Source organism: Podarcis muralis, chromosome 2 (assembly GCF_964188315.1).
Source record: "Podarcis muralis chromosome 2, rPodMur119.hap1.1, whole genome shotgun sequence".
Lineage (NCBI taxonomy): Eukaryota > Metazoa > Chordata > Lepidosauria > Squamata > Lacertidae > Podarcis > Podarcis muralis.
Window position 1 is genome coordinate 22,811,460 of NC_135656.1, and position 20,350 is coordinate 22,831,809.

General features: G+C 41.8%; 1 protein-coding gene across 12 annotated transcripts in view; it reads right to left on the reverse strand.

Annotated features, from left to right (window-relative positions):
* BPTF (bromodomain PHD finger transcription factor) overlaps positions 1 to 19,108 on the reverse strand; it is a 64,331-nt gene extending 45,223 nt beyond the window's left edge. For all 12 annotated transcript variants that reach the window (XM_028712952.2, XM_028712931.2, XM_028712909.2 and 9 more), the window contains exons 1-2: positions 18,186 to 19,108; positions 5,145 to 5,967 (exon numbers count right to left, since the gene is read on the reverse strand). In XM_028712952.2, coding sequence (XP_028568785.2) covers positions 5,145 to 5,967; positions 18,186 to 18,864 — 1,502 coding nt within the window. In that variant the 5' untranslated portion in view covers positions 18,865 to 19,108. The remainder of the gene's footprint in view (positions 1 to 5,144; positions 5,968 to 18,185) is intronic.
* Positions 19,109 to 20,350: the final 1,242 nt, after the last annotated feature.

Sequence of the window (20,350 nt, forward strand, 5' to 3'; positions counted from 1 at the left end):
GCCAATCTTGGTAGCCAGAAGAAATCTGCTGTCATGACTGACCCCGCCTATTCTATTATTTTCAATATCATGGTGAGCTTTGGGGGTGCTCCAAAGCAAGAATTAAAAGAATATGGTCTGAAAAAATAATGCTCTGCCACTTTAACAAATCCACACTATGCATTGCGGAAATAATTCACTTTTAAAATTTAAAAGTATTATATGACCTTTGCTTCTTTTTATAAATCCAAGAAGCAAGTAACAAATGTACGTACAATGAAATGAGAGTAAAGATGAAAGAATATTTTTAAAAGCCCTTAAGGTGGGAAAGAGGATGGAGAAGGCCCAGGAAAAAATATACCACATCCAATGTGGCTGCACATAGGCTCTGTTCACACATCATGATAAGCAACAAACCCCACTTTACTATGAATGACCAATATGTTACTGCACATGGCTCAATCACTCCTGATTTGCTCCACCCTGTCTGAAACTTGGAAGAACAAGCTGTGAAATACCATATGCAATGGCCTTAATCCTAATGTTGCATACAAAATAGTGTTTAAGTTCTGGCACACCTCAGCCTACAATATGTCTTACTGCAAACAATGAAGTCATATGAATTAAAGTGTCTACTTCTTTGTCATGTATCTAGATGTCTGCATGACTGCCTGGTGCAATTGGTATGGAGCCCAGGGGTTCAGTGGCAGAGTGCATGCTTCACATGCAGAGGGTCTCAGGCTCAACTGAATGTTAAAAATGATCAGGCAGCAGGTTTAGATGGGAAAGCCATCTGCCTGAGACTCTGGAGACCCACTGCCCCTCAAAACAGACAATGCTGGGGACAAGATGGACTAATGCTCTGATTTGGTGCAAGGTGGCAGCATATGTTCGACACAAAAAAGTAGTTTTTGCTGAATCATTTGTGATAGCAAGTATGGTAAAGGTAAAGACAAAGGACCCCTGGACGGTTAAGTCGACTATGGGGTACTGCACTCATCTCGCTTTTCAGGTCAAGGGAGCCGGTGTTTGTCTACAGACAGCTTCCCGGGTCATGTGGTCAGCATGACTACATCGCTTCTGGCACAACGGAACACCGTGATGGGAAGCCAGAGTGCACAGAAATGCCATTTACCTTCCCACCACAGTGGTACCTATTTATCTACTTGCACTGGTGTGCTTTCAAACTGCAAGGTTGTCAGGAGCTGGGACAGATCACCAGGAGCTCACCCTGTCATGCAGATTCGAATCGGCAAGCCCAAGAGGCTCAGTGGTTTAGACCACAGCGCCACCTGCATCCCTGTAGCAAGTATGGAGTCAATCCAGGGACTGGAGAGCTGAAACCAGCACAAGGGACCAAGGCTCCTGAGAGGTTGCTTCATCTACATCACAGCATGGTAAAGACCAGGCTGACCTCATTCATTGGCCAGAAAAGAAGCGGCTTCAGAAGCTTACTCCCCACACACTACCTGCCAGAGAAACACAGCAACAACTGCCAGTTGCCCAGGGACTGCAGAAGTAAAGGAAAAGAACACTCTGGCCCTGTCTATCAGACAAAGGAAAAAGAAATGCCCGTTAGTACTCAATAAAAAATACCAGCAAAGGAAACTCAGCCTGCGCTACCCCCTCTTACACCCACTTATAGCTCACCACTGTGTTCTGGTATTAGACAACTGACCTCCCTCTCCTACCTTTCCCATTTCCCTTTCCTTGTGTGTTCCTGCAAGCCTGATGGCAATGTCATCCCTTTTAACTGATGTGAGCAGCTGGGGGGGGGGGGCATTTGTCTGAAAAGTGGAATACAGTACATATAGAAAAATATACAGTAGCAAGTAAATAGTTTGATGACATGCATTTTCCATTCATACTTTGATATGGGAGACCCCCCAGTTCATTTCCCTAGCGTGCACTGCAAATTTATTATGTGTAATTATCTCTTTAAAGATTTATACTGCAGTCTTAATCAAAATATCAAAGAATTCTAACAAGAGAAGTATCAGGAGCACCCGAAGAGTCTGGCCTAAATTTGAAGATGAGGCACTTGAGTTTTACCACTGGGTCACTGAACTGTTACTATGTTTCAGTAAAAAACAACAACAATTTTTTCAACAAGCCCCTCTTACATGGCTTAAGGCAGTATCTTTAGATATTGAGGCTTTACATAGAAAGGGGACTCAGCTACATTACTAAAGATGCAGCGAATTGAATGCGCTACAAACATGCAATGCCAGATGGCATCAGATAGCAGGAAATTTTAAAACATAGTTTTCCATAGTGATTTTTTTCTTTTGCTAAAATGATATAATTTCTGACTTATTTATAGCATTTCCCCCCGTGTTTAGATCCACCCTGGGTCTACTTCAGATTCGTATGTTTCTCCACTGGCACAGATGCGAGGAGGCAATCAGAAGCTTTCGTTTCCATTCTTGATTAGCCAGTGTTCAGCATTACACGTGAACTCTAAACTGCACTTCATCTTTAACTATAGTAATTGAAAATAAGCCAGCTTTGTAAATCAGGGATTGAAATTTACTAGCTATCATATTCTTAAGACTAAATGCAGTTTGTGTTTGGACATCAATGATAGCCATATGCTTGTAGGAAACAAAGTAAAGAGTTGTTCTCTAAAATTTTATTATCTATATTCAACACTATACTGCTATAGCAGACTTATAAACAAGCAATAATGAGCCATGTTCAAGACCAGCCCATTCTGCTATGCTGCTTACAATTTTTTTTAATGGTGTGCCTTTTCTCAAGTACCAGTGTAAGATGTTTGAATAAAAAAAGAAAAGTTTTTCAGTTTCATAAAAAATTCTCTGCCCTGTTGCCTAGAGGCAATTTTTGCTCATCATAGGTGAATAGAACACTGGCTGTTTGCAAGCCAACAATGAATCTGGTAGGAATCAATGGGAGTTTTTTATCTTCATGGTAAAGGAAACTCCTTGAGAAGCAGATACGTCCTCTCAAATGATCAAAATACAAGGGCTTTATCCAGAGTGCCATCTTTTCTTTCTACAGATATTTACTGTACTCATTAGTGGTAAGATCACATGCCTACAAATGGATGTGGGTTTACAGAGAAAGACAGCAACTTTGCACTGAAAAAAGGTCCAACGGTTGATTCATACAAGACTCTTCAAAATATGAAGTACACTGGTACCTTGGTTGTTGAACGGCTTGGCTCCTGAACAAATCGGCTCCCGAACGCCGCAAACCCGGAAGTGAGTGTTCCGGTTTGCAAACATTTTTCAGAAGCCAAATGTTCAACACGGCTTCCAATTGAGTGCAGGAAGCTCCTGCAGCCAATCGAAAGTCGTGCCTTGATTTTCAAACCGTTTTGGGAGTCGAATGGACTCCTGGAATGGATTAAGTTCAAAAACCAAGGTACCACTGTAGTAGGAAATCCTCATACAGGCTGAGATTTCATGCCTGATGATCTCATATATGAGTTTTTACTACATGAAGATGCATTGAGAAAGCTGCCATCTAGTACAGAGTGTCATATAGCACTTTCAAAATGAAGAGAATTTACTACTGCATTAAATACAATTTATATAATAAACTGAAATAACTTTTTGTGTTTTGGCAAATTATAAATACCAGTCAGTTAAATTCAGGACTATATGCCACTGAAAAAACACTGAACTTGGTAGTGGGCACAAAATTCACCTTCCTGAGAAGGAAGCTTCTGATTTCTTTCTTTTTTAAAGTGATGTTTCCACATGTATAAGACTTTCTTGAAAGTATAAAATCAATGGTGCTGAAATCGCAGAAGCCAGAAAAGGCAGAGTAAGATTTTTCAAAGATTGCGGGGGGGGGGGGACTTCAGATTCCTTACCCATCCCCAACTGGCAAAATTAGCATAGATTTTATAAAATAGCAAGCCAATGCAGTATAAATTAATTTAACCTAAAAGGAAATCATACAAACTCAGTCCATTTGCATAATATATACATTTTACAGAATCTAGATTTTCTTGGAGAATAATTTGGATGGCCTGCACAGAATTTAGTTTTGTGCAGCCATGGAGTACATAAAACTTACTGCTATATTAGGAAGCAAAAACATTTCCTCATAGCCACACCGGAGGGAGGGAAAGAGGAAGAGGAGCAAGAGAGCCCCAGAGCCTGGGTTCATTCACATTACACTAAACTGTGATTTAGCACAGGGATGGGGACCTCCAGTTCATGGGTCAGTTCATTTGGTAATGAGGGAAAAACCCGCACTCAACAAAGCATTTTTACAATGCCTTGAAGTGCCTACCATCACCTCAGAAAAATATATTAATGACTCTACAGACAGGATGGAATCACCACCCATGGTAGCCTGACACCATTTGCAGAAAGAAGCACAGGTGGCAGGCAGGGTTTCTTACTCATTTTATTTGACTTCTATGTACTTCCAATTGCCGTTTTATGAGATCAGGTGTGAGGTGTGAGAATTGCATTGCTCCAAAAGCTGCTTAGTTGCCTGATAATGGTGTCAGCAGAGTTGCAATTTCTTTTTCCAACTGAGACTCTTAAAATAAACGGTATTTAAAATTTTATTCTTAGAAGAATCAGTGATGTGGCCCTTGGGCTTTTGCTGATATTCAGCAATTTGTAATGCCTTCTGAATCTCAGGGTTCTGCAATCATGCCTCTACAAAAAATGACTTTGCACACTAAGGTCTACTACTTGGGTCATCACAACATAGCAGCTATGTTGCATTTGGATTTAAATGAAGTCACTGCCTAGGCTTGAACTTGTAAGTTATGAGCAAGATAAGAAGGAAAGAATGGATTCACAAAATACTAAAAATTCAGCAGTACTCTCAGGGTTAGTAAAATTGTCACTTTGGAGAAAAAGAAAGTAATACTGCTGTTAAGCTTGTTCATTCAAAAAACATTAAATACAAACACTAACAAAATAATGCAAGTTTTCTGTTGCCAGACCAGATCTTATGTTTATAAACCCTAACTTTTGTTTTGATACCAGGAGCCTGGTATTTTTCAGTGATGGCCACTTCAATTCGCCATTGGCCCCTCACCCCCCGGAGTGTAATTTCTCTAATATTGCATTGAGATATAAAACACATTTTTGGCCCAATATAAAAGAAAATCCCATCTTCTTGAAAATCCACCGTGCACCAATATTGTTACTGTGCTTAGAACATTTACTTACATAACAAGCCTCCTGTTCAGGAACCAGTATTTCCGCCTGTTTCTGTCGTATCCAATAGGTTCATGTCGAATGTATGGTTTATTTTTTTGGATTTCAGCAATACAGTCCGTTACACCAGGCACCTTATGTGCTACACAAACTTCACACTGCCATTCATCCTCAGGTACCTCTTCAAGAGGTGGTTTCACACACTCCAAGTGGTACACAGCTGAGCAAGTTTCACAGCAAAGCAAATCCCCCAGTTTGTGACAAACTCTACAATGGTCATCGTATTGTATCACACCTTCCGACATTAATTCCTCGCGTGCAATGTTTGTTGTAAGAAACTGATCCACTAAAAACTGCAGGACTTCAATTTTATTCTCAACGGGTCCATAGGGGTAGTCATCTGCCTCTTGGAAAGGAAGAACATGATGATATTCCTTGTCACTCTCACAATAAACCCGCAGAACCTCGGGCCACGTCATCCCGTCTATGAAATACAATGTGGAATTAACGCTATCTTTGAGGTCAGCAGGTCCAAAGGTAGTATTTGAAGTGTCTTCTTCACGTAAAACAGCTTTTAAAAGCACTATATGCATCTCTGCCATAAGTGTACACTGCTCCTGGCTTACCAGAGCAGCACAAAAGTCCTCAAAACGAAAAGGGGACAGTCGCAAGACAGTGCCAAAGTTCCGCAGTACCTCATAGATGGCAATAACATTCATTATATGCTCATTAGGCACCATTAAGTCCTCTGAGGATTTAGGCAAGTCAAGAGAAGGGACATCTTTTTCTTCCAGTATTGGAGAACGTGGACGATGTACTCTTTGTCTCCTCCTACCTGTAAGTAGAAAGGAACAATAAAAGATTAACAGGAAACAGAAGTAGATATAAGTTCACTTATCATACAATGAATGTGATGTGAAATAAGAACCATGTTCGAAGTTTCTCGCATACTCGCAATGGTCTTACACAGTTGTATTTTAAAATTCTCCCCTTGAAGTCTTGAACTTGCACTTCAACATAGGCAGTTATTCTTCTACCTTAAATTGAAACTAACATACCATGCGTGTTGCACTTTTACCAATGACTTTCCTTTGATAAAAACATCTGCCATTTACAAGGGTTAGAACAAAACTTGCCCCTCTGCAAAGGGAAGGGCTCTTTCCATTTCTCAAAGGAACCATTTTATATTGTAATCTGCCCTGTGATCCTCAGATGAAGGGCAATATAGATATTTAATTAAGAACCATCACCACCACAAGGTAACCATTTTATCTGATTCTCTCTTCCCCATGTAGTCTCCAACACCACTAATCCTCAACTTTTCAGGGGAAAAGAGGAATCAACCAAAAGTGCCTTTCCACCTCCTTTTCTCTACCTCAAGCAGAACTTAGCTGAGCACAATCCAAGCCAAAATCTTGTTTCCTCTCCTAAATTTCAATTACGTGAGAGACATGTTCATTTTTCTTGTTTAAGATATTGGTAGGAGTGAAAGAGATCTACAGAGCCATTGTGCCGCCTGTTTAAGTTTGCTGAATCTGTGGGCTTTCAATAGCTCAACAAAAACATTACAGAAATATATTGCTTTCCCAGATGTTGTAGGGTTTCAGTCCAGGCGGTATGACATGCATATATGCCATGACTGCATGGCAGCTTGAGCTGTACTTTCTGGTTTTCACTGCACATTCCTCACTGCCTACAAATCAACCTGCTCTTTAAAGTGAAGAGGCAATGTGAACAGCTGCAGTAAAATCTGAAACAAATTTCCCTTTATTTGTCTACAAATTCAAAACACTTCTTTCTTCCTAACTCTGTAATTCAGTTGCAAAAGCTGGAAATGTTCCGTTTTCTCTTCAGTGATGAACAAAAACATATTACTAACTGCAAATGGGAGAAATCACAGCACTCTAGGAACACTTTACTAAATAATAATTGCAGCAGTTTGCATTCTGATACACTCAAATCTAGAAAACAGTTTACCCTGGATTATGGTTTCCTTTAAATTATATCTTTCTTTTGCTGAAGCTACTCATCCATATTTTATACAATGTTTCTCTGATCACAAAAAAAGCAATAAGCTGTCTAATTCAGAGTGGTTCTGAATTCTTCTTTAGACTTCACAGCAGTAGCGTAACAACTAGAGATGCGAAACACTTAAACATATTCAAGGTACTGTAGTGGTAAATAGGTAAAGGTATAAAGGTAATGTAAACAGAGTTTCCGTGTGCTCTGGTACTTGCCATGGTGTTCTGTTGTGCCAGAAGCCATTTAGTCATGCTGGCCACATGACCCGGAAAAGCTGTCTGCAGACAGCTCCCTTGGTCTGAAAGCAAGATGAGTGCCACAACTCATAGACGCCTTTGACTGGACTTAACCGTCCGGGGGTCCTTTACTTTTACCTAGTTGCAAATGCTGTGGGATCCAAAGCCTTTCTAAAGAAAATTAAAAGTGAGTAGAAACCCTATATCTATCTATCTATTTATTTATTTTTGTTTTTAAACTCAAAAGTTTTGGACAATTTGACACAAACCAAGTTTTCTAGGTACAGAAGTTATTTTTTTCCTTTTAAAATCTCTCATGACCAATTCCCACAGACTCTTCCTCTCCTCTAGTTGCAACCTGTTACCACTAGATAGAAGCACTTAAGCATCAGATTTACTCTACAAAATGTCTTTATATAAAGCAAGCACATCGTGACACAATAAACCTGAGAGGCTCCCTTTTTATTTTTGCTATTGGATGCTGGTCGTTGTTTATGTAATTTTGTTATATTTATAGTACCAAAATGTTATTTTTTGTATGTAGTTATATTTGCTACTGTGTCGGTTTGCTGGGCTATTATGAAATTATTTTTGCACTGTTTGGTTTTGAAATGTTTTCCTGTTTCCTTTGTTGTAAACCACTTTGAGAATGAATTTTATGTGGGAAAGCAGCATACAAATAAAATGAATGAATGACTTGCTGAGTGAATCACTTGGCCCAGATTGATTTCCAATCTTTCACTGGACTCCTGTCAATAACAAATGGTTGTCATGTCAAGGTCCCTATGAGGACAAAATGGTAAAAAGAGGCTACTGACTTCTTAAAGAACTCTTGAAATCCATATAATGTATGTGTCTATTAAAAGTGCACAGGAAGGGGGAAATGCCATTGGCGGTGCTGTTATGAAACTACCCATATTATTTATTTAGATGGTTCAAGGTTCACTCAACAATTACTTCTGATTATTCTGGAGCATCAGGCATAGTCCATGCTTCCAATGAGGGGGCAACACAAAAATGGGCGGTTTCAGTGGCGGCTTCCTGACTGTGGAATGCTCTCCCCAAGGAGGCTCCCCTGGTGCCATTTTTATTGATCCTTAGGAGCCAAGCAGTGTTAGAAACTCGGATATATAAGTTAGGTGCCAAATGGCACCTGGGCTCTAGGTTACGGTTGCCACAACGGAGTATCTATTCGCCAGAAGGTTTGACTAGATGGCCCTCAGCATCCCTTCCAACACTACAATTATATGATTCTATGATCTCAACTACATTGCTTGATTGTAGCTTGCTCTTACAACAATCCACTGGTCCCCAGTATGCAAGAAGAAGTAACACACAGGGGAAACGGAAATAGTATTAACTATGAACTAAGGCAGAGGTTTTTTAAACAGTGGTTGCCAACCTGGCACCCAAAAATCTCCATAGTCTCAACTGGACCCGCACCAGTAGCAAAACGTGCCTGGCACCTGGGGAATTTCAAACATTGGAGCCAAGCAAATAATATATATTTTTTAAAAACCCAGGGCTTTTGGTCTTTAATTTGAAGGGCTTCAAGTAATTGTGGCCTATTTTAGTGCAGCAGGATCTGTAAGACCAGTCCTTTATTTGTAGAGATGCGTTGTTTAGGTTTTCATTGGTTGTGCTTTTAAAATTTGGTTTTAGTGTTTATGATGTGTAAGTTGCTTTAGTTCACTTTTGTGAGAAAAGCAAATCATCATCATCCAGTTCAACTGCCTCAAATGATATTTAGTAGTTTTCCATTTTAAATAAAGTCTGGTTAAGATATCAAATGCTGGCCTAAGAGACATAATAAGCCTGGTGGCTTTCACCATTTTCCTAAACCTTAGTATCCATCACAGCCCTTGTTTAGGAGGACACCCCACGTCTATGGCGCCATATACTTTTCCAAAGTTAATATTCTGACCTTCTTAGCTTTTGGTCGGTGGGGGAAGACGATTCCAAATAACTCCAATACAATAATTCTTTAAAAACCATCACTTTCTTGAAGTGATAATGAACTTTTTCATGAGGAGGCAACTACATTCATTTTGCACTTGTAATGTGCCTGTGAGTTATTCAAGGTATTGATTTGTCAATAAATTACTGCAAAATTTGGGACAGACTACAGTGGGGAATCTTGTGTTTCAATTCTATCAATCCCCCACAAAAATAAAGCTCCCTGGGCATGGAAGACAATCATGTGAGAAAGCAATAATAGCTCTTAATTGGTCAGTGATGTCCTATTCACATGTGCACGTTCTGTAGTACTGGAACGTTTGCACAGTTAGAAATCAGGAGGTCAAACTTAGAGCTGGTGCATGTTCAGAACTTAGCAACTGCCAAGTTTACAAGTGTGAGTGGCCCAGCAAAAACAACCCTACAGAGTTTATATTTTGTGTCTCATTGCCTCAGACACAATGATTTTTAATAGACTCAACTCAGTTCATACATTCAGCTGTCAGCCATGAAATATTCAATAATTTAAAAATCATCGACAGCTAAGTGTGTGAACCAGGTCTTTTGAGAGTTCACATACCATGTGCTTTATACTACACATACATACAACAATGTGATTTATACTACACATACATACAACAATTTAAAATTCATAACTAACAATCATTAAAACAAATGTCAGTCACAAGAATAGGGTGGATCCTGAAAACACACATCTTAGACCAGGATAAAGAGGTGCATCTTCGGCATTTGCCAAAAGCTATACAGTGAAGTTGCCAGATGCAATTCTGTGCAGAGGGAATTCTACAGTTAACCTGGAAAACGGATGCATCCTGATTTAAACCTGATAACTGCATATATCTTGTTGGGGGGGAGAACAGATACTTAGCATAACATACACTCAACATAGCTATGACTCTGCACTTTAAATTCTGCTACAGCTGACTATAGAAATTCGGATAGAGCCAACAGCTGCCCTACTGGTTCACGAAACAAAGCTCTGAAAAGAAGCACTCCCAAGTTATTATTTAATTCACGTTATGAGGCTAGTTTGGTTGTGGGTCTTTAGTGTAATGGACTTCAGCACATCACAGGGTTATCAGGGTTCCAAATTTGAGAACTGTTAGCAACAGGGTTGTCTGCCATATAAAGCTTAATAAAAACAATATAATCATGGCCAACTTCATAAGTTTGATGGGAGGCTAAAGACTGTAAAAATCTTTCAATTAACTGGGATACTTGATTTGATGAGGCTTTAGTTACACGAAAGTCCTAAATGAGAATGCACATTCCCTGATATACATAGAGATATACCCAGCCAGTTTAACAAGATGCAGATGTTCAAAGGGAAATGTGTACCCAGGCACACACCTGCATGAGTACTGTATGCAAAATTTCCTTGTAGGACTTGGGCAATTAAACTTCAGATCTAATGCCAAGTTTAGGCAATATAAATGTGAACTTATATAAATATGTATTTGCTTCTTGCACTTTTAAGTTCTGCCTCCTCTTGTATGACCTTCTGTAATCTTTATCATCACAAACAGCCATCAAGTGCAACATATATACAAAGGGGAATGCCTATTGGTTTTCCCATAGCTCTGCACTCCTCTTTCCTGGAGAATCATCAAATCTGCATTTTAGATATCGTTCAGAAATTCTGCAAGAAGTTTAAAACTTCTGCATTTTGACAGCTAAATCTGCAATGAATGAATGAGATTTCATTCTGTGCACTTCAGCTTGTTTTACATGCTTTTATTTACTTTTGGTACATCACCAGTTATCCACTTTCAGTCTTTGGACAGGATTAGCAGCAGGTTTAAACAAAATGTTATCTTAATATACACTGAAGACATGCTATTTCAAAGCCTCATGTGCACATCAGAATACCAAGCCACTCATAGTTTGAGGATCAGTCCTAGAATGATTAGCAGACTAAGATTTCTGGTCACCAACAAAGAATGGTAATCTTAAAATCTCTTTAACGGAACACACACAAGGAATGAAAGCTCACAAATGCTAAAAATATACAGAACATGCATTATTTACAAAGAAACCATGCTAAATGACATGAACAAGCCACAGTGAACCTAAGGTTTACAAACGCACATCTTCCTCCTGGGTTGTCATTAAGAAATTGTGAAGCTTTCAGTGTGGAAAAATGTGGTTTGTCAAGATATCTAGAACAATGAACTGTGAGTAACATTAACTACTGTTAGTTTAAGACACTGATTATGCACCCCTCCCCCCACATGTTCAGAAAAGGTGCTGATTTTCTGATCTGTACCCACTTTTCAGTCGCCTTTCACAAATTACCCAGATTACAAGTATTCTTAAATTGCCAACCTACATTTAAAAATAAACTTTCTAGTGCTCTTGTTGTGAAGCAACTCTTAAGGTATTTACAAACCACAAGCCATGCAAGATTTGCTTGGATCAAGGGTACCTTATGGGCTGCCTTCTCCTGCATTAATGTAACTACCGAATGAGGCCTTGCTTCATCTCCTGCCACCATCTGAGGTGCGGTTTATTTTAATTCATTCATACCAAAATACAAAAATTTATACTCTGTTTTTCCTTTCCAAAAGAAGTTGCTCAAAGCGGCTGACAAAAGTATTTAAAAAGCACAAAAATAAAATAATAATCCACCTTTTAAAAAAACTAACCATTGCACAAACCATTACTAAAAGCAACATTGAAGAACAAAAAGGAGGAAGAGCTGGAGCTTGCAACAAACAAATTACATAAAGCAGCAGCAGACACAAAGGCTTGTTTAAAAAGAAATGTCCTCAATTCCTGGCAAAATACAAAGAGGGAGGAAGATAAGCAGGGAGTTCCACATCTAAGGTACTGTCACAGAGAATGGCCCAATAAGCATATAACTAATGCACAAAGGGATGTGGCCAGACAGCGACTGTAAGAGGAATGGAAAAGCTGATGCACCAGCCAAAGCTGGGTGAAAGCACTTCTGGTGGCACTTTTGGTCCAGGAGTACTTCGAAACTATGAATTTGATTTTGTAAGGGGAGTGCAATCAAGGCCAAAATGGGCTGGAGTCCTATTCTAATAAACTGTTATTTAATCCAAGCCTTTTTTTTGAATGAAAGCTTTAATTACAAGCCTACCGATTTATGTCATGTGACAGTTAAGTTGGGTGTTCTCGTAAACCTAACCAACTCATGGATTGTGAAGAGCGTTTTCACTTCTGCAATGAAAATTCTCGGGGAGGTTCAATGGACCTCAGAAGAGTGCATACAACGTAAACAGAGAAGCACCCCTAACCTTAGCTCAGCACAGAGTGATATATATTGCAATTGACATGCCACGTGTGCAAAAGGTAATCAAATAATGGAAGGCATCCCTGCCCACTTTTGGCAGAAGCCCTACTAATTCTGTGTGATGTGGCCGTAGGACATGCAACCGTTGGTGGAGTTTTTCAGTCAAAGTGAGTGAAGTTTAATCAACAATCGACATAACCAGGCCCGCTGTGATCCGGAATGACAACTGCAACTTATCAGTGTGAATAGAGCACCAGTTGATAAAGTGTAACTTTTAAACAGCTCTCTTCTTCCACCCCCAGCCTTTACACCATTTTCCAAGGAGTGCATTGTTGAGGCCACAACATGGATTTCTAAAGCTTTGTAATGTTGCAAAAAAATATTAATCCTTACCCTAACTGTGGGTAAGAGATTGGAATCACCTACAAGCTTGCACATTAATCCCCTGCTCTGCTTACCAAGATGTGCTATTTCTCCATCGACATTTACACTTACCATGGTTAGCTTGAATAGCACTTTGAAAAGCTGCCTTCTAACAAACTCTAGTTTGAAGGAGTCTTAACACTGCCTGTGAAAAGCAAACGGAGGGAGAACTTGTATGCAAAGCGGGGAAGGAAAGAGCTTGCAAGTCTATAAGGCACCTATTACCACAACACTGGGCCACTGATGTACAGTGCTCACTGGCATAATGTAAATCAGGCATAGGCAAACTCCGGCCCTCCAGATGTTTGGGACTACAACTCCCACCATCCCTAGCTAACAAGACCAGTGGTCAGGGATGGTGGAAATTGTAGTCCCAAACATCTGGAGGGCCGGAGTTTGCCTATGCCTGATGTAAATTTTACAAAATGAAACATCCGCTGCTCTGAATTATTAGTCACTCCACTTTACTCAGAATTATTTTCCAGAAACATCAAATTCTCAGTAAAGGTAAAGGGACCCCTGACTGTTAGGTCCAGTAGTGAACGACTCTGGGGTTGTGGCGTTCATCTCACTTTACTGGCCGAGGGAGCCAGCGTACAGCATGTGGCCAGCATGACTAAGCTACTTCTGATGAACCAGAGCAGCACACGGAAACTCCGTTTACCTTCCCTCCAGAGTGGTACCTATTTATCTACTTGCACTTTGACATGCTTTCGAACTGCTAGGTTGGCAGGAGCAGGGACTGAGCAATGTGAGCTCACCCCGTCGCGGGGATTCAAACCACCAACCTTCTGATCGGCAAGCCCTAGGCTCTGTGGTTTAGACCACAGCGCCACCCGCGTCCCTTCACATTCTCAGTAGTGTTCGAAATTAGCTTTCGACCACTTGTGACCAAGTGAAGATGCCTGGGATGGCGCCTGACATCTCCACCATCTGAGGATTACTGGATCTGGACTGTTTTCACACACTAATACCCCATCCTGTAGAACTCTATCCGTTATATTTTATCTGAACAATTGGAATGCATTTCTGGAACCAAATTCCCTTTTCTGTGCAGCCTGAGCAGGAGCGGTCACCATTAAGACATTAGAATAGGCCAAAATATACATGGACTGTCTCTGACAGTCTTTTCTTCTATAAGCTCTTAACCTAGCTCAAGGTTGTCTTCTTGAACTAGCCATGTGTTTAACTGAGAATTAATCACTCAGTCCATCATTTGAAAAACAAGACTTTAGAGCTGTCTTGCCCCAAAATGGCAACTAGAAATTCCATTTTGGCAACTGCAAACTTGGTTTAAGGAGCCATTTGGCGCCTAGCTTATACACCTAAGTTTCTAACACTGATTCTATAGCACTTTAACAACACACATTCTAGGGTGTGTTTGTGTGTGTGGGTGTGCATGCACCAAGTAGGTCAACAGGTGGACGCAGTATTTGCCATCCAGTACACCATCACAACCAAAAGATTATGGTAGGGCCAAACAAACCATGTCATACCAGAAGCCAGCAGAATGCAGGTGCACACTGTTCAAATTCACCTGCCCTACTCTTCAGTTGTTCCCCATGAGGAGGAAACGAACTATAGCAGTGGATTAGCATTATGTTGCTTCTTGTTATCTCTAGGCCAGTGCTCTGGTTTGGTTCCTCCTTGTTCAGCAAAGAGGGGAGCAGCAGGGCAGGCATGATTTGACACGTGTATACCACCTCGCTGCTGATGAACCAGGACAACAAAAACAAAAGTAGCTACTGAACCTGATTGATGGACCATCATTGGCCATTGTAAAAACAAGGAAAGCCTGACACCAACTGTCAGAAAGAAGCAGCAGCCACAAGAAATACCTGTAAGGTAAATCTGGCTGTTTTGATTTAAGGGTCATTCCGTGTCAAGTGATCAAATTTTTTTAATTTATTTTTTACCTTATGTCATCCAATTTCCTTAATATTTTGTACACGTTGAATTATCAAAACTAAGTTAAAATCTAAAATTTTAATTTTTTATCTCATCCCGTTTTTGAGCTATGAGGGTTGGAAATTAAAAATAATAATACATTGAAAATTTTGGCCTTGCCGGGCAAAAAACTAAGAACTCAGCTCAGAATTGAGATAGATCATGAAATGAAGTACAAACAAGAATTCTTTCAAAGTGTTAATTCGATCAAGCAATAGCAAGCTATCACTCCACTTTTAAAACACATTTTTAAAGGAAAAGCCCGACTAGCTTTTCAGATGCCTGAAAAATAACTGATATTATATTTTGAAGCCTAGTTTATTCTGTTATATCTTACTCCAAGAAGACCCATTTATCCTAAATAGAACCCAGTAAGGAAGACATGTATATACTATATATATATATTGATCTCACTGAGATCCCAAGATGAAATTTTGCAGGTAGCGCTTAGAAATATTAAATAATCAATACATTTTTGGATTTTTTTGAACATATTATTTTTAATCACTTTTTAAAATTTTGCAACTTAACTTTAAAATTTAAAGTAAGGTGATCATGTGACATATCATATTAAAGCCAATGACATTTTGAAGAGATTGGTATCTTTAGTCTTGACATATCTCAGTTCTAGGTTGAGACTGTAAGGTTTTTGTGTAGACCAAAACTGCCAATTTTTTGAAATTTCAAACCATCATAACTCAAAAACAGGATGGGATAAAAAATTTAAAACTGAAATCTGGGACCCTCTCTTATACTACTTTTAGGAAACTGAAAGTGGAAGCAATATAAAATGGTAAAGTAAATGTGATTGGATCACTTGATATGGAATGACCCTTAACACCAACTCTTAACGCTTTTAAAAACAGTTAGAATAATCACTGTGTGTGTGTGTGTGTGTGTGTGTGTGTGTGTGTGTGTGAAAAAGTCATCTCCACTGCAAGACATCAAATATCTATCAATGGCACAATGTTAGCATACAACTCAAATTAGATACAAAACAATACATATTTTAATTTGGGTATGATTCAGTTTCTGAACTGATCTGATTAACATTAACACTTAACATTTTAGAACTGTGTTAAGAATTTATTCAAATCCATTCAGAAACTGAATCATATCCAAATTAAAATATACACTTTAGAAGCACACTAAACAGCACTAACATTTGCTTTTCTACAGGTGAACAATTATGAAGGTCTTCTTGGATCAAAATTCAGTTCCTATGTTGTCGATATAGAAAAATATTATTAGTACTATGAAATAATCCCTTGCCATTGAAAAGCAACAGTGAAGGGAAAAACCACAGCTAGGAACCATTACAACTAAACAAAACTTTAAACTTGTTCATGCAGTGTTCACTCTCATATTGTGAATTAGGAAAGCTTGCCTTTATAAAAGCACCTTAACAAGAAACAAAATTAACCGCCTCTTGGAAAACTCAAAATCCATTTTAATATAGAGAACTGCATCTTTTGATGTTGTGATACAGATGAAAAATGGGTCCGATTTCACCCCATAACTTTCACACAGCCACTGTACTATACAGGCATATTTAGTAAAATGTAAGCTATTTCAATATTCCACACTGGGGTTGTCCTTGTCAAACTGTAAAAGCACAGAACTGTCATATCAATCATATCTACCAATATATAGGTCCCAATCCTGATTGTTTACACACTTGATAAAACACATGCAAGTATATAAAAATAGTTGCCACCAAGTAAGGAAAGTTAAGCGTGTAAGATTTTATGCAATAATATTTTGCTGGATTAAATCTACCTTTTTTAATAAAAACCCCAAAACATTCTTAAAATGCCAGAAGTTCAGCATGATCCATACTACAATCAAACTCTTAAAACTTGTTATAAAAAGTTGAATATAATTTCTTCCAATGGTTGAACTGGCAAGGTCACCGTAAAATTAAAAACCACAAGCTCTCTTTAAAACAAGCTGGAAGCAAACACTGCTGCATAACAAAAATTGGTAAATGAAAAGAAAGAAAGAAAGAAAGAAAGAAAGAAAGAAAGAAAGAGAAAGATATCCATTTGAATGTTTTCAATTACTACAAATACATGTGATGGGCTTGCACGCTATGATTTAAACCATACTGCGCTTCCGCCAATAATTTGATCTCTATTCCCAACGCACCGCTTTCCTTTGTAAACAAAAACACCACCCCCTAGTTTTGCACAAAGTCAAGAGTCTGCAAGATACTCCCCCACCTTCCTCAAGCATCACATGCATGCTCCCTTTCCCCTGCTATTTCCCTCAGCCCCAATTGATTCTTCCAAGACAGTGGTTCCCAATTAGCTGATTACTGAGGACCCCCTATTTTTCAAGAGCCACGGACACCCCAGCCCACCCTCGCTTTGCAACATGTTGATAACTGCATGGTAGATGCCTTTGCAAAGCAATTCCGTGCACAAATTGTGGAGCAGCCCCTAATAAGCAAAGGAGTTTTGGTATGTACTAAAAACAGCAACAAACAACAACAGCAGGCCATAAAATATGTGATATTACCATGCAAAAAATACAAAAAAATAGTTGGGGGGTAGGGCAAGGGATGGGGCTGTGGATCCCGTGGATCCCCATTCTAATGACCCCCTATTTTTCAAGAGCCACGGACCCCCCCCCCCCGCTTTGCAACATGTTGATAACTCCATGGTGGCTGCCTCTGCAAAACAATTCCCTGCACAAAATGTAGGGTAGTCCCTAAGAAGCAAAGGAGTTTTGGTATGCACTAAAAACAGCAACAAACAAAAACAGCAGGCCATAAAATGTGTGATATTACCATGCACAAAAATGACAAAAAAAATTAGAGAGAAGGGAGGCAACGAATGGGGCCCCTAACTGGGAACCCCTGTTCTCAGACCATGTTTGCCATCTCTTCCTGCGAACAAGTAGCCCAGGATTGCTATTTATTTTCTCTCTCTCTCAAGTTCTGCCACTGTGGCTTCCCTCACCTTGCCCTCTTCCTGCAGGAGCCCCTCGCTTCCCTTCTCCCCACATCTGCCCCCCTTGCCGCGCGCATCCCCGTGACGGAGGGGGGGTGTTCAGCACCACCCCATTAACCCCCCCCCCTAAAACAAAAACCCGTCCACCACCCCTTCCCTAAGGCGATGGGCTCCGGGGTGGAACAAGTGGGGAGCGACCCCCCACCCCGGGCCCTAGACCCCCCCCCGCTCGCCGTACCCGGGGTGCTGCTGTAGGTGCTGTGGCTCTTGAAGCTGCTCTCCGTGCAGTAGCTGGCGTCGTCGTCCTCGTCCTCCTCCATCTCTTCGGGGTAATCCGAGTCGTCGTCGTCGTTCTCCTCCTCCTCTTCTTCCGCCACGGCCTCGTCTTCCCCGGAGTCGGGCTTCTCCCCGGACTCGCCTTCCTCGTCGTCGGACACGGCGCTCTCGTCCTCGTCGCTCTCATGGTCGTCGTAAACCACTTGGCTGCTGCGGCCGCTCCTCTTGGGAGCGGAGGAAGAAGCACCACCACCTGAGGCGGCGGCGGGCGCCCTGCTTTGGCTGCCTCCTCCTCCTCCTCCTCCCGCCGCCGCCGCTCCAGCAGTAGCAGACCTGCCCCTGCCCCGGCCGCTATTGCCTCCCCCGCCAGGGGTGCTGCTGCTGCTGCCGCTGCCGCCCTTCCTCCTGCCGCCTCCCCTGACTGAGGGGGAGGCCTGGGCAGCGGCCCCCCTCGGCTTGGGCCCTGCAGCCCCGGCAGCCTGGGCCGAGGCCGCCCACCTGCCCCGGCTGCTGCCCCTCAGGCGGGAGCGGAGTCCCCCGATAGGGCCCGGCGGCGGGGCTGCTGGAGCCGGGGTGCTCGCCCGAGCCGGGGCCGCCGCAGGCTGCTGGTGCTTGGGCGGCCTGCCTCGCCGGCCCCGCATCGCTGGGCGCTGGCCGAGAGCGCTGAGGGGGGAGGTGGTGTGTGCGCGCGCGAGGGCCTTCGGGTGGCTTTTCCGAGCGGGCGGTTGCGCTCTTTCTCCCCCACCCCCCCCCTCCCTCGCCGGGGAAGGAGGGCCTCCGGCGAGCCGCTCGGGCCGAGGGGCTTCAATGCGAAGGGCCGGCGTCCCGCTCGGGATCGCCGCCGGCCGCCATCTTGTTTCTTCGCCTGCTTGCCTCGGATCGCTCCGCTCCGACAGGGGGGAGGGAGGGAGGGAAGCGGCGGCAGGGCCGGAGCGGGTCACGTGGCCGGGCCTTGCCTGCGCTTCGCCGGGAGAGGCGGAAGGGGGCGCGCGAGAGGGGAGCTCGTTCGGGGATGCTGCGGATGCTGCCGCCTGAGCTAGATCTTTGCACCCGGGAAAAGCCGCGTCCAGAAAACACACGGGGCGCGATCGCTTTCGCAGATAAGAGTTAAGCCGCGGCTGCTCATTTGTACACGCGATTTAAATGCAGCACGCATTGCAAACGGTCCCCTTCGCTTGTGTGTCCGAAAAAGGCCGCGTGTGTCTGAAACAGTCAGATGGTTACCGGGGTTGCCAGATTGTTTCACCAGGGCACCCCGAAAGTTATTGTTAAAGGAAATTGCTGAGCTTTTTTTAAAAAAAACCAAGTTCAATACCTTGCTACGCAAGCTTTTTTTAAAAGACAACCCCCCAAGTTAAAAGAATCCCATGTTGTTGTTTTTTAAGGAAGATGCCAAAATTCTTGAGCTATTTTTTTTTAAAGAACATTCTTGAGCAATTTTTTTTAGACAACGCCCCACCCAAGTTGTTCAGCTTTTTGTTTTTATTTTTTTGAGCCCCCAAAAATCCTGCAAGTTTTCAATTGACTTGACTCAGAGCCAGGACAAAGTGCCACCCTTTCGGAAATCCCCACCCCCGGACATCAATTCCACCTTTGAAATCCCGTTGATGTCCGGGAAAATGTCCGGACGCATGGCTGCCCTATAATATTCATCTTGTACATGGGCAGAGCTTTCCTACATCCTTGGACTCAGCCATAGGGCTGCAAATAAAATATTTGAAGTGTGTTTTAAGTGCAATATGCAATGCGACACTTGATGGCGATGGCAAACCTTACGGGAAATTTAATGTACTGTACATGTATTTTTAAAAACAAAACAAAAAAGCATTTTCAGAATGGTTTGTACATGTGTGTAGATTCCACCCTTGTTGAGCCTGATCTGCTCCTCAGTGGGCATCTCTTTCTCAGTTCATCTAAGAAACTATATTGAGCTTTAGAAGTGACTCTCTTAAGTCCAGGTATGGTATGGTGTGTCCCATTTTCTTTCCAACTATTGCCCTTATTGCGGATGGGGAACCTGTAGCCTTCCAGAAGTTCTTCTATTCCACAATGCCTGTCATCCCTGGCCATACTGATTGGGGCAGATGGGAGCTGGAGGGCACCACTTTGGCCCACCAACATCTGGAG